The 13,269-nt window shown below is 38.1% G+C and overlaps 1 protein-coding gene across 2 annotated transcripts in view; it reads left to right on the top strand.

Annotated features, from left to right (window-relative positions):
• MEGF10 (multiple EGF-like-domains 10) overlaps window positions 1-13,269 on the top strand; it is a 78,092-nt gene that overhangs the window by 52,433 nt on the left and 12,390 nt on the right. For both annotated transcript variants that reach the window (XM_009889705.1, XM_009889706.1), the window contains exons 13-16: window positions 7,056-7,202; window positions 9,393-9,527; window positions 9,902-10,030; window positions 13,044-13,172. In XM_009889705.1, the coding sequence (XP_009888007.1) occupies window positions 7,056-7,202; window positions 9,393-9,527; window positions 9,902-10,030; window positions 13,044-13,172 (540 nt within the window). The remainder of the gene's footprint in view (window positions 1-7,055; window positions 7,203-9,392; window positions 9,528-9,901; window positions 10,031-13,043; window positions 13,173-13,269) is intronic.

The following is a 13,269-nucleotide window of genomic DNA, read 5'->3' as shown; positions in this document are numbered from 1 at the left end:
AAAACCATTAGGATGGTAGCGTTAAAAATGAAGAAGAAGTTTGAAGAAGTTTAAAAGAGTGAACTTGTGACTCTCTTTATCTTTTTCAACACGAATAAATTGATGAATCCAAGGTGAACTTCCCCAACTGTTTTGATGCCACCAGAATTACGTAAAGTTTCCAAAAAGATACTTTAAATTTAATACTTTTCTCAGCCCTGTGAACAGAGCTTCTTGTCTATGCTTTCCCCAGGGAATTTCAACAGAGGTAATAGTTTATATAACTTTGCAGAAATAAATGAAGGGTGGAAGATTTTTCCCTTGCTGGATGACACAGTTGTACCATAATGCTGAGGAGCAGGAAACACGCCGCCTGTGGAGTGGGAAGTAGCTGGCCTGGTATGGTGCATGCTCCCTTGGGTAGTGAGGGAGCTCCGAGCTGCTGAAGTGGGGACAACTGGTATTGTCATGTACTGAAGGGCAGCCTAGCTAATACGCTACCCTTTGCTTTACTCTCAAGATATAGCTGCAGCTGAGCATTAAGTCAACAATAAGATGCTATAGGGTTTAGGGGTTTTAAGTAGGGTTTTTTTTTTGTTTATTTTTGAATGTGCCCAATGCATTATCTTAGGTCCTAGTTATGAACAAAAGTGACAGTTCAGTTATTGACTATTGCATTGTCTTGAGCTGTTATAAAACTCAAGAAATAATTAAAATTGTTTTTAATTAGATTCTGTTTAAACTTAGGGTTTCTGTTTTTAATTTAGGCTCTGTTGCCTAGGAGGATACAGATTTTTTCATCCTAAACAAAGGTTAGAAATCCTATCCTATCTGTAGTTTACACCAAGTGCTCCCTTGGTTAGTAAGACAACAACTTAATTCTGCTTAGAAAAGCAAGAGTTAAGGGGGATGTGTTTTTCCTGGCAATCTCACCATTCCATCACGTTCCAGGAGCCACATGACAGGATGGTACAAATGAGAAACATCCACCCACGCGGAGGATGATGTCTGCCCCAAACGCTCTTGTCCCTTGACATTTTCACTGTATCTTATAAATAACTTTCCTTCATTTGGAGGGAGCGCAATAGCTAGACAGTGGAAAAGAGTAAGAACTATTAAAATAGAAAGCAGAAGATGCAGCAAATGTACTCTCCCAATAGGTAATGATAATAAATTCTCCTAATAATTTAAACCAAAACTTTAAGTTAACTCCCATTAAAAAGCTACCTCTGCCGCTTCTCTCAGTGACCACAATCCAGCAAGCACCACAGTAACTGTTAATTTAATCCCTTAATATTATCTGTTCTGCAAGCAGCTGTCAAAAGACAATTTTTCCAAATCCAGAAGATTAGAGAATTCATATTCTGGCAAACTGACTTTTTTGCATTAAAGCATTGTAAAAAGGGCAAAGGTTTTTCCCCAGACAGTTTGTTTATTCCTGTAAGACAGTAATGTGGGTATTACTGGTAACACATTACTGTTGTGCTTTCTGGGGTGTAGTTCTGCTGGACCTTTTCTGTTTGTGAAGAAATGTCATGTCATACTGATACAACATTTGTTATTTTTAAAATCAATTTAAAGGCTATGTGGTGCCAGGGATTATGAAATACCACCAGTCTGCTATCTGTACCAAAACAATAGCATTGGTTTATGGAAAAGACAGATGCAGTAATATCAGCCTACATTTTACCAGCGTGTATAGTATTCATCCATATGCTAAAGCAGATAGGGTGTTGGTGACTTTTTGCTGTGCCGGACACCTGCCAATGCTAGTCAGACTGCCCATCACCAGATGTGTTGTTTCTGTGAGAAAGTGTTGTGTCTTTGCATGTGCTCCTGACATTATTTCCAAGAGGCACATTTGTTGCTGGATTATAACAGGGAGGACTGTCATCTTACACCCACCCCACTGATGCAAACAACCAGGTTCTCTGGGAAGTATGAACTAGAACTGTCCCTTGCTCCTTAGCTTTTAATATGTACACATTTTTTCCCCCTCTTACATGGAAAAAAAAAAAAAAAGACATAAAATAGTACTCTCATGGGTCTCCCCCACCTTAAGACTGAGAAACGAGCTGCTGCTGGAACGGCGTGTATGGTGCTGGTGCTCCAGTGCACCCAAGCCAAGAACCTCTTGCAAGAAAGTGGGTTTCCCTCCACCTTGGCTGATTTCCCCTGCAGTCCTGAAGCACAAGGTCCCATGGTGATGAATATTCAGTATGCCACAAATGAAATTGTATGTGGGCACTGTGTCATGATAAACAGCTTAGGGAGACGAATTCTTCAGTTAGAGGCGTGGTCTGCTGTGCATCTGGAATTCACTGTGTCTGTATCTCTATTGCGTATGCGTTGCAGTGGGTCTTTACGTGAAAGAAATACCACTCTTTCAGAAGAAGAACTTTAAATCAGGATGTTAAGTACATTTATTTTCACAAGGGCATGTAGTGAGAGGATGAGGGGTAATGGCTTCAAACTGGAAGAAGGTAGATTTAGATTAGATATTAGGAAGAAGTTTTTCACTTTGAGGGTAGTACGGCACTGGAACAGGTTGCCCAGAGAGGTTGTGGAAGCTCCATCCCTGGAGGTGTTTAAAGCCAGGTTCGATGGGGCTTTGAGCAACCTGGTCAAACGGGAGATGTCCCTACTCATGGCAGGGGGGTTGGAACTAGATGATTTTCAGGGTCCCTTCCAACCTAAACCATTCTACGATTCTGTGATTTTCTTCTGGCTACGTAAAATGTGGTAGATGAAAAGAAGAGCACCACTGGAGTGGATGACAGTATGTAGGAACAGTATGGCCTTCAGAAAGATACCAGAGGTATCTCAAAAGTGATTCTTCCACTAAAATTTGCAGATACTGATGTTTGCCTTCAGACTCTGATACAGTGCTGGTTTTGTTGACAAGCTTTTGTAGCTAGCTTCCTACCAAACCTTCCAGTCACAAACTCCTGCTGCCACAGTGAAGAAACAGCAGTCTGAACTTCTGGAGAAAAATCTTTGATCCTTTCATTATCTCCTTAATTTGGGACACCTTTATTTAGTCTTCTGGCTATCTTCAGCTAGGGAGCAAGGTACTTCTCTCCCCTTAAAGACAATTAAGGTACTTCTAAATAATGACTGTGAAGTTTTTCACCACTTCCCTGTGCTGTTTCTCCCCTTTCTTCGGGCTGCTCATCCATCATTTGACAGAGAAGTAGACAAGCAATTGTCACCATCAGAAGTCTTAAATTCCTTGAACAGAAGCAATTTGTGTTTGTTTCTCTCAGATATGAAGGCTGAGATCTTGGACCATAATGGAAATGTATCATTAGCTTCAATGACACCAAGATTTTCCCAAGTTTTGAGGGCTTGGTCCTTCTCTTGTTTACGCTGCTGTATATCCAGTTCAGCTCTCACATATGGGAAAATAAGTTATAATTCTGAGAGACTATACTGGAAAGTTCCATGTGTGTGAAGATAAATTGTACAGCAAATGCACATTCTTTATGAAAAAAATAATGCTTTTTAAAGCCTGGATAACTTTTTATCAGACTAATGGGAACGTAACAAGCTGGAAAATAGCACTTAGTCCAATAACAAATTTGCCTGGGAAGATCGTAAGAAATAATTGGTAGATTTTTTTTTCCCCTTCGAGTGCTAAAACAAATTAGCGCTCCGTTGATCTGACTTCGATGGATCATTCAGTCTGAACTTAAAAATATAGCATAGGGAGTATGTAAACACTCTGCTAGCATGGGCAGAAACACTGGTATCCCTAAAGAATTATTTACTTCATTCATGCAATTACGAATGCTAGGGGAATGCTGATTTAGATGTGAGGCCCCCAGCATAAAGCACTGGGCATTAAATGCACGAGCATTTCTTCAGAGCAGCTTAGCTGAAGTTTATCATGACCATTCAGCTATTGCCTAGCAACTTGTGAAGGCCATCAAAGAGCTCTTTGTCCATAACTCTGGCAAAAACATTTCCTTGCAGATATCCTTATCAGTATCAAAATCAACATGAAAACTTATAAAAAACAATTTTATGCATAAGAGGTTAATACTCAATAGAAATTGTGGCACTCATAAGCCAGTACACTGTTGATACCGTTGTTGTAAAAGCTGAGTCTAATCTTGCTTTGTATGTTCTAGTAAAAATGTTTCTTTTTCCTCAATAATTTCTAGCTTTTCTATAAAACCACAGCTTTCTTTGCTGAAATTTCTTATAAAGCATCAGAGTCTGGATTATTTTCTTTATTATTTTTTAATCCTTTTAATATTTCTAACCTATTCTTTCTGAAAAATACACATATTTGATTATTACAGCTGTAAGATGTGAAACTCAGTTTTGCATTTTTAAGTGCCTTGTGATCTTATCTAAATAACAGTGAGTGAGTGAGATTTAAAACATTTTTATAAGTAGAGGTGCAATAAATCACTAAACGAATTACTATTTCTGCTTTGCTACATTCATTCTTGACACTCACAGGAGTGAGATTGATTTTGCCTATGATCAATAGTGAATATAATAAAATCCCTTTTATAGTGAAACAGCAGTAATATTCAGCACTCTTTCTGTATGTTAAATTGTCATAATTATTATTCAGGGATATTTAGAATACACTGTTTCTTTGCTAAGTAGAGGGATATCCTTCTTCACCTGACTACCTCCTCATAAAGGGTGAAAGTGGGAAAGAAAATATATTTTTTTCAGTTCCCCTAATGGATAATTTTCACTGATGTGTACTGGAGGAACTTTTTCTTTTTTCATTTTTAATGGTAGTTGTTGGCTATTTTAAGTATCGTGGCTCTATGCAGCATGGGGCCCATTGTCTTTTCTATCCCAGTGTGCCCAGTATCACCCTTTGACACCATGCTGTCATAAAGCATCCTCTGTGCACAGATCAAGACGATATAATTGAGCCTGGTGTTATTGTATGTCACTGGTCTACATAATCTCAGATAATGCACTATGGTAACTCTTGGCAACCGCTGACTTGTTAATAGTGACCATTGTATACTGAGCACCACTGAAACCCGTTAAGACTCTGTGAAAAATGTCTTTTCTCTAGCAGGGCTCACTGAGTGAAGCTATGTATGATATGACAGATAACACTCATGTGAACAGAATGCCAGGCTCAATTCTTAAATATTCTGTATGTGTCTGCTTGTGCTTGCACAGAGTTATAAACCCAGGTTCTCAAATTTGGGGACCTTAAGCAGACCAACTTGCACATCTGAAATAAGTGGTCTTGTTTCTTAAAAAAAATGCTGTGATCTCATCCTGCTCACGTGCATCTCCATCTCTCAAAATCAAACCACTCTCTTCTAACTCTTTATCCGCAAATAGGGAGTTAATGAAAAAGTGACCGGGGTTACTGAGAAGCAAGTCTACACTGCCTCTCAAATGCAGAGTAAGAAAGGAGAACGACATTGCCTATGCAATGAAAAAGTAATGATATATATAAGCCTTTCATTTTTTCCCAATATATTTGGTTTAGGTCAGTATTAACCAAGGATCATTGAATCATTAGGGGTTTCAGATGGCCAATGTACTTCTGCTGGTTAGCACCTGGATTCTAAAAGGCAAGTGTTTTCTCTCTTGCTGGAGTTAGTTGATGAAATCTGTTGAACCACATATTTGATTATTCAATCTGTTGATTTTCTTGCAGAGAAACAAACAATTTGAGAGTCTGGAGGTTCACCTTTCCTCTAATTAGAGAGTTAGTCTTTGGATACAGGCAGCTTTACAAGGCACATGCTGTGGGGGTTGCGGAATCACTTCAGAGTCTGGTCTATCAGTAAACAGTGTAATTATTTTTCAGTATTGTTAGGAACAGTAGGTTTTGTTCTTCAAAGTTAAAAGATTTTTTCTTGTCACATGTGAGACTGTTTTGCTTTTTTAGGACTCTGGCAGCCAGTGAACCTGTGGCGTATTTTGCTGGAAATACTTACAAAGCAAGACATGCTTGTGGTTGGACTCAGTCCACTTTTCCCTTAGCGAAGGGCTTCATTCAGTAGAGGAGCTACAATAATACTTAATTGTTAATGCAAAGTACTGTAGACACAATACGGTCTGAGTTCCACAGTGGTGCCTGCTGGCATTTAACATGCAGTGTGCTTTTTAAAAGCAGATAGTGGAAAAAACAAACAGGAAAGTTATATTTAATGTTGCCGCATTGCAAAGAAAAAGAAAACCATCCTATTATTGGATGATTACAATTAGTAGTTTGTATAATGATTTATGTATAGGGGTTTAGGCTGTGGCCACTTTATAATCAATTTTATGCCAAAAATGGTTAGACAAAGCACTGACTGACCAGCATCCTTAACACTGTTGCAGCTAAGCATTTTGGAATGCTCACATGGTGTGTTCGGAAACCCTTTGTGTGCGCTACATTTTTCCATTTGGTATGAGGCTTAGCAGTAATCAGCTCACCACTAATTAGAAATCATTCAGCCCTGCACCCCATTATTACACAAAATTATGTCAGACCTTAAGAATTTTTACATTCAGAAGGAAAACTTTCTGCAATACCTTTTGTCATGCGTTTCCCTAACATAAAATTCGAAAATAAGCTTTTGCTGTTTTGGAAAAGCCGTTATGGAGAAAGAAAAAGCCATTATTTTGCTGCATTTGAATTACTTTCTGCTTTTGATTCTCTTTATGGATACCAGTGGTGAAAGTGAGAGGAATAAAAGACCTTTTAAAATTTTTATATGTATAAAGACCTGGTAGATCTTGAAGTATTGGCAGGCAGGTAGCCTGGAGGTGGCATTCCATGGAGCTCTTATGTTCCATGTAAATCTGAAAAAGTACTTTCCTGTTACAGAACTCAGGATCAGCCCTTACGCACATCTCATCAAAACCGAAATATGAAATAAATTCACTGTTCTGGGGGAAGGCAGAAGGCAGGAGCAGAGTTGCAAGTTTACCTTGTTCTTGTTCTATTTTCCTGATGATAGCAGTATTTTCATAAACAGGTTTTGTGAGCTGTGTTTTAAAAATGAGTCCTCTGAGGACCAAAGGTTTAAACTAACTACGCATAAGAGTTCTTTACAAAGACTGACAGTTTTGTTTATTTATGGTTGCAGGCATTCACTGTGACAGTGTGTGTGCTGAGGGACAGTGGGGCCCAAATTGCTCGTTGTCTTGTTACTGCAAAAATGGAGCATCCTGCTCTCCAGATGATGGAATCTGTGAGTGTGCGCCAGGATACAGAGGCACCACCTGTCAGAGAAGTAAGGATGAAATAAATGCTTTAAAATCTCTGTTTCTCCCTCCCTTACTTGGAATACATATAATACCATAATTCTTTGTTAATTGTAGTATGAAGTACTATGAAGCACTCCTTGATAGGACATTTAGTCAAAATTTATGAATATACAGAAATGAGTGTTATCGGAAATTAACAAATATTTCCAACTAGTAGTGCTCTATGTGTTATGCTACAACTTTAGTTTTACTCACTGCCTGTTCCATGACATCATTATGCACATGACTTTCTAAGAAACAAATTTAGTAGGGGATTCCATTCTAAAGGTAAGCATTTCCAAACGTGATTGACAAGCATTAATTTTTTAATAGGCAAATAAAACATGCAAGAGTTTCAGAAGCTAGAAACCTTAGCTTCCCATTGAGTCTGGAAGGAAACATTGACTTAATTATTGCTTTTTTTTAACACTTATTTTGAAGCAGCAAACAATGGCCAGTGGGACCAGGCCTCACAGTAAGTAGAAGGTATCACAGTTACCCATAGTTGCATTTGAAAAATTTGTCTCTGTAAAATTTAAATGTTACAACAATAGAGATACAGATGAACTGCAAAATATCTACCCTCCCAAGAAGATTTGTCACAGTTTGCCAGCAGCCTAGATGTCTTCAGTTTGAATTGTTGAAGCTGTGAGGGAAAGGTGTGCAGAGAAGAGCAATTTAAGTCCTCTGCACGTGGAAAGCAGCCCTGTCTCTTAAGTAGTCTTAGAGGAGGTCTCCCAGAAACAGGGTCAAGAAGCAGGTAGAGTAAAGCCACGCGGAGGTGCTACTAGGTCCTCCAAAAGAGACTTAAAAGGCAGGAGACGACATGCAATGATTACTCGAAGGTAGAAGGAGGACCAGAGGAGGATGAAGTCCTAACAGTCCAGGAATGGCAAGATTTCAAGCTGAAGAATGTGACTGCCTATGGCACTACTAAATCCCACATTAGTGTGGCATTAGTATTCCTTAAGCATTTCTAACTAAGTGCACTAATTATTCTCACTATCTAATCTCTAAAGGCCTTGCAGTTAATCAGTTAATCCAAAGGCAGACTAAGTGTAACACTACGTGTAAAAATGTTCCCTGTGTTTTGGAACTGTGCCTATAACCTGGACAAGAGGCTTCCAGTCCAGTGGCTCTCAGAGCTTTTCTCTGGTGCATGGTCTGGAGGGTGGGAAGACAAAGGTCATACGAATAATTTGGATCCCAGTCAGAAAGTGCCTTTTCAGTAAACAGGAAGACCTTTTGGCACTGTTTCACTTGGAAAAGTTAATCTCTCTAGAAAGATCTGGCCACATAACTTGTATCAAATGTACAATTACAAAACTAAATCTTGAATGAAATTAAAATATTGAAAAGATTCCAAGTTAGTTTTTGTCAGTGCTAATTGCTGCCGTGCAACAGGTATTCTCTTGATGCCTTACCTAATATTCTAGTTTATGAGGAAATAAATGCCAAAAGGGATTAGAGCAACAAAGAAGGAGATTTTATGCGACAGCCTCCTCCCTGCCCCCCTCTCCGCCTTTTTTTCTTTTTTCTAAGAAACTAGTGCCTTTAGCATAAGAATTAAATGGGTGACTCTGTATTTCTGGTCTCAGGTTCTCTAAAAGTTAGGTAATGTGTAGCTGTCTGTACCATGTAATGAATACAGTGAGTACCTGAATGCGAGGATGACTGGAAAATATCTGTACATTTTTCTCAGTGAAGTAATGGCTATTTGCGTTCCAAGTTAGGAAACACGTAAGAAATCAAGGTCTAAGATGACTCTACTCATCTACAGATAAAACTATCCACTCTTATTTTTTTTAATTACTTTTCTTCAAATATGCTTTAAAGGATGTTCATGTTGTAGAGGACATATAATGTATAGCCAAATATGTATAATATATAAAGTATATATGGATTTCAAACATAACCCAAGTACAGGATGGCCTGACAAGTAATAGAATATCAAGTCATTACTAACTAGAATATAGTAAACCCTTGAGGAAGACAAGCAAATATCCTTTCGTGAGTGTAAAGCATTGAACTGTATGAATAGTAACAACCACCATTACAACTTTTGTGTCTTTAGAAAGTAGAGCTAATTCAAAGTCAGGAACAAGTGCACCGAAGAGTAGTTCAGGGGTGTATAGAAAGTGCAGGAAGCAATGACAGTTTGTTCTTTCTGATTCCAGTTTGTTCCCCTGGGTTTTACGGACACCGCTGCAGCCAGACATGCCCCCAGTGTGTACACAGCAGTGGTCCCTGCCACCATATTACTGGTTTATGTGACTGCTTACCTGGATTTACAGGAGCCCTCTGTAATGAAGGTACAAGTTCTAATAAAGACTCTATGGGATGCAGAGACCAAGCACTGTAATAATTTTCATTCCATCACTTGGAAACTAGAAAACCAAATGCAGTTTCTGTTGTAGCAAGTGCAGTTTGTAAATTAGGAACCTTAAGCAGGTTTAAGCTGCTTGAACATTTGATCCTTAAGTCTGAAACCCACTGTATTCTTATTTGTATTATTTGTATAATGAGTATGTGTAATGGGCTTATTAGAATTTATAATGCCTTACTTTAACATTATACTAAGCAATACATTTCTTGATCCAAATAGCTGTTGCTTTCTCTTGAGATAAGGAAAATACAACCTTGTTCTGATTACTAAGGAGTTCTAATTCTGACAACATGTTCTCAGTATGTCCCAGTGGCAGATTTGGCAAGAACTGCATCGGAATATGCACCTGCACCAATAATGGAACGTGTAATCCTATTGATAGATCCTGTCAGTGTTATCCTGGCTGGATTGGTAGTGACTGCTCTCAGCGTAAGTATCAGCTTTTTCTCCTTTATTTTTAAAACAATTAATTAAGGTTTGGCTATTTAAATTCTCTAATTTTTGGTAAAGAAACACTGTCTAAGTGAGAAATGAGGACTTCATGGTATATAATGAAGAGATCCTAAACTTCTCTGCATTTCATCGGCACTATCAGAAACACATTTGTACTATGATTTTTCTAACAAGTGGGCTGGAGCCTACGACAGGGGGAATCAATTTGCAGTCTTCCACTGCCCAAAGAAGAGTTGTAGAGAAGCTGGATCAGACTTGTTTCAGAAGTGCACTGTGGAGGGACAAGAGGCAATGCTCACAGGTTGCAGCAAGGGTGACTGTTACTACATACAAGAAAAAAAATCCTTACTGTGAGAGTGGACAAGCACAGCAACTGCTCAGAAAGGCTCTGAAGTCTTCAGCCCAGAAGAGGCTGTGAAATTATCATTGTTGAAGATCCTTTGAGTTGTGTGTTGGACTAGGTGATGCTAGAGGTCTCTTCCAATATGAAGAAGTTTGTGATTTGATGAATCTTGCATGGCAGAGAGGGTTCTTGACCTGTTGTTTGCTTGTCTGTAATTATTAAGTCTGATCACAGTAGCGTTGTGAACATCCCAGGGCTTGTATCCTCAGACAGTCTTATGAATAACAGAGACATTATTTTACAAATAAGAAACTGAGGCACTGAAATACAGTTGCATAGAGAGCTACTGGCAAAGCTCAGAACAAAGCCAAGATTTTCTCAGATAAAAGTTAGTGCTCTGGCTGCAAGACCATCCTTATTCCCGTTAAACATTTGAACATTTTGTTAAGAATTTTTTCACTGATTTTTTTTTAAGTGCTTATAACTTTTTGATGGATTTTTCTCTTTCTTCCTTTTGTTAATGTTTCACAGATACACATTTTTAGTGTTCTAGCTCACTCGATGAGTATTGTCTTGATATGTGAAACTCAGTGAAGACTTTGGTGCTGACTTAAAAAGGAGAAGGGCTAGGCCCTAATTTTGTTATGTTTCATAGAGTTATTTTATTAAATAATTAAGCATTCTCCAGATGCCTTGCTGTGTCTATGCAAATTACTAATGACAGGAAAGAAATATCTGAAGCAAAATCCTCACAAGAAGCATATCCAATTCCATAAGGTACCAAAATCCATACAGTCTGAAACATGTGCATGCCAAAATTTCAGTCAACCCATTTTTATGAGTAAAAGAAGCTGTACCAGACCCTGATATGTCAAAATTCAAAAGACATTGTGCTGGGGTTTCCAGGGAGGTGCATTTCCTAATAACATGCCTCATTGGTTTGTATCATTCATGGTTTGACTGAGTCTGTACCAGTGCAATGTAACATCTGGTCAGTTTGGAAAAAAAACTTTGCTTGCTAAATTCTGCAAAGTGATTAGCATGCACAACTCAATATGATACCAAAATAAATCTTGGGCCTATTTCTGTGGAAGCCAGTAGCAACAAAGGTCCCTGTTTTTATGGTAAAATAAGTAGGTAGTTGGGAGAGTAGCAGAATAGGGGTATTTAGGAGGAGGAGGGACTTACTCACTGAATCAATAACAAGAAAATGGTGCCAGCAATATGAATGGAAGCGTCTATTGAGGCTGTGCTCATGGACCGTAACAGAGGAAGTTTATTTGCTTTGTATAAAGGCCTTTCGTTCACATGGAAAATAATGATTCCATTAATTTCTTTTGGAACTAGCGACCTTTTTGAAACTTCTAACCTTTCATCTGTATGTGATTTATGTTCCTTCTTAGTTGACCCCTGGATTCAAACAACAACAATAAAAATAATTATAAGGCATAAATGAAATGGAAACAACAAAAAACAAACAGTACTTTTTTTTTTCCAATACAACTTAGTTTATTTCTTAATGAAATTAAATTGGGGCAAGGATAACACTTTGCAAAAATACAGCCCACACAGAGATGAGTCATTATACAAACATTTAAAGGATTCCAGAGTTTTTATTGCTCTCAGGCAGGTCTCTGGACAACCAAATCAGTACACAACAATACGGAGTTACACAGGAATAAAGCTAAGGCTTCCATGTCTGACCAGTTTCTTCTCTCCTGTGAAATTCTCATGTAATACTTCCACAAAACTATTTTAAAATTATCAATCTCTTCACTAAAGAAACAAATAAAAACCTCAAGATGTGAATCCTATCAACAGAAAGGGGCTATTCTTACAGTACCCTCTGCACTTAATGATATTCTGACATGAAGAAAATTATCTTTTGCTGTCTTTGAAAAGTAATTAGAGTTTTGGAACCACTTCACTTTTCTAATGGCAGCGGACACAGTATCAAATTCATTCACCGTGACATTTTCAAAGCAGTCAGTAAAATTCTCACTCATAATGTGTCGACATGATTGTAAGTGAAAAATATCTCCATTTTGTAGATATTTACTTGGTTTTTAGAAATATTATATTGATTAATGGACCCATGGAAGCAACTGACTTAACTTGATTAAGGTACAATCCTGATTATATGCACCACATTTAGGCAATTATTTAGAATCTAACTGGAAATACAAGAAGTAAGCTTAGCATTAGGTCTAAAGCTATAGGCTATAAGATGTGTTTCAAAGTTCTCTGTTTGTTCTCTTTCACTTTTGAGGCTTAAAAGGCTTATCCCCTTAACTGTGCTTAGTTGAACTGTTTGCAGATTAAAAAATAAACTAAGAAAGGAAACTTACATGGCTTTCTGTATGAGAAAGCTGGTATGAGTGTCTTACTGAGTACCAAGCATGTATCATTGGTTTCTTTCACATATTTAATCTTTTTCAACGCTTTTTATCTAGAGTAAAATGATTCCTTAGTTTAAAAAAAAAATAATATCTGTGGCTATTTGCTCAGAACAGAGCAGCCCAAAAAATGCATTTAAAAGAAAAACAATAAACCCCCAGTGCTCTTATGTGAATGTAAGCAACTTTATTCATAGGTATCAAGGATCTTTGTCATTTGAGATTAATTAATTGCTCTGGGTTGCTTTAGCTTGCCCACCTTCCCACTGGGGACCAAACTGCATCCACACGTGCAACTGCCATAATGGAGCTTACTGCAGTGCCTATGATGGGGAGTGCAAATGTACCCCAGGATGGACTGGCCTTTACTGTACACAAAGTAAGTGACTTTTGTTATCCATTCTTAGTCCACAAATCTGTGACAGAATTTTCCTTCAGTATTCTCGTGCTTTATTCTTTGATTTCTTCCCATGCTG

Source organism: Charadrius vociferus, unplaced genomic scaffold (assembly GCF_000708025.1).
Source record: "Charadrius vociferus isolate BGI_N301 unplaced genomic scaffold, ASM70802v2 scaffold377, whole genome shotgun sequence".
Lineage (NCBI taxonomy): Eukaryota > Metazoa > Chordata > Aves > Charadriiformes > Charadriidae > Charadrius > Charadrius vociferus.
This window is presented reverse-complemented; position numbering and strand designations above follow the sequence as displayed.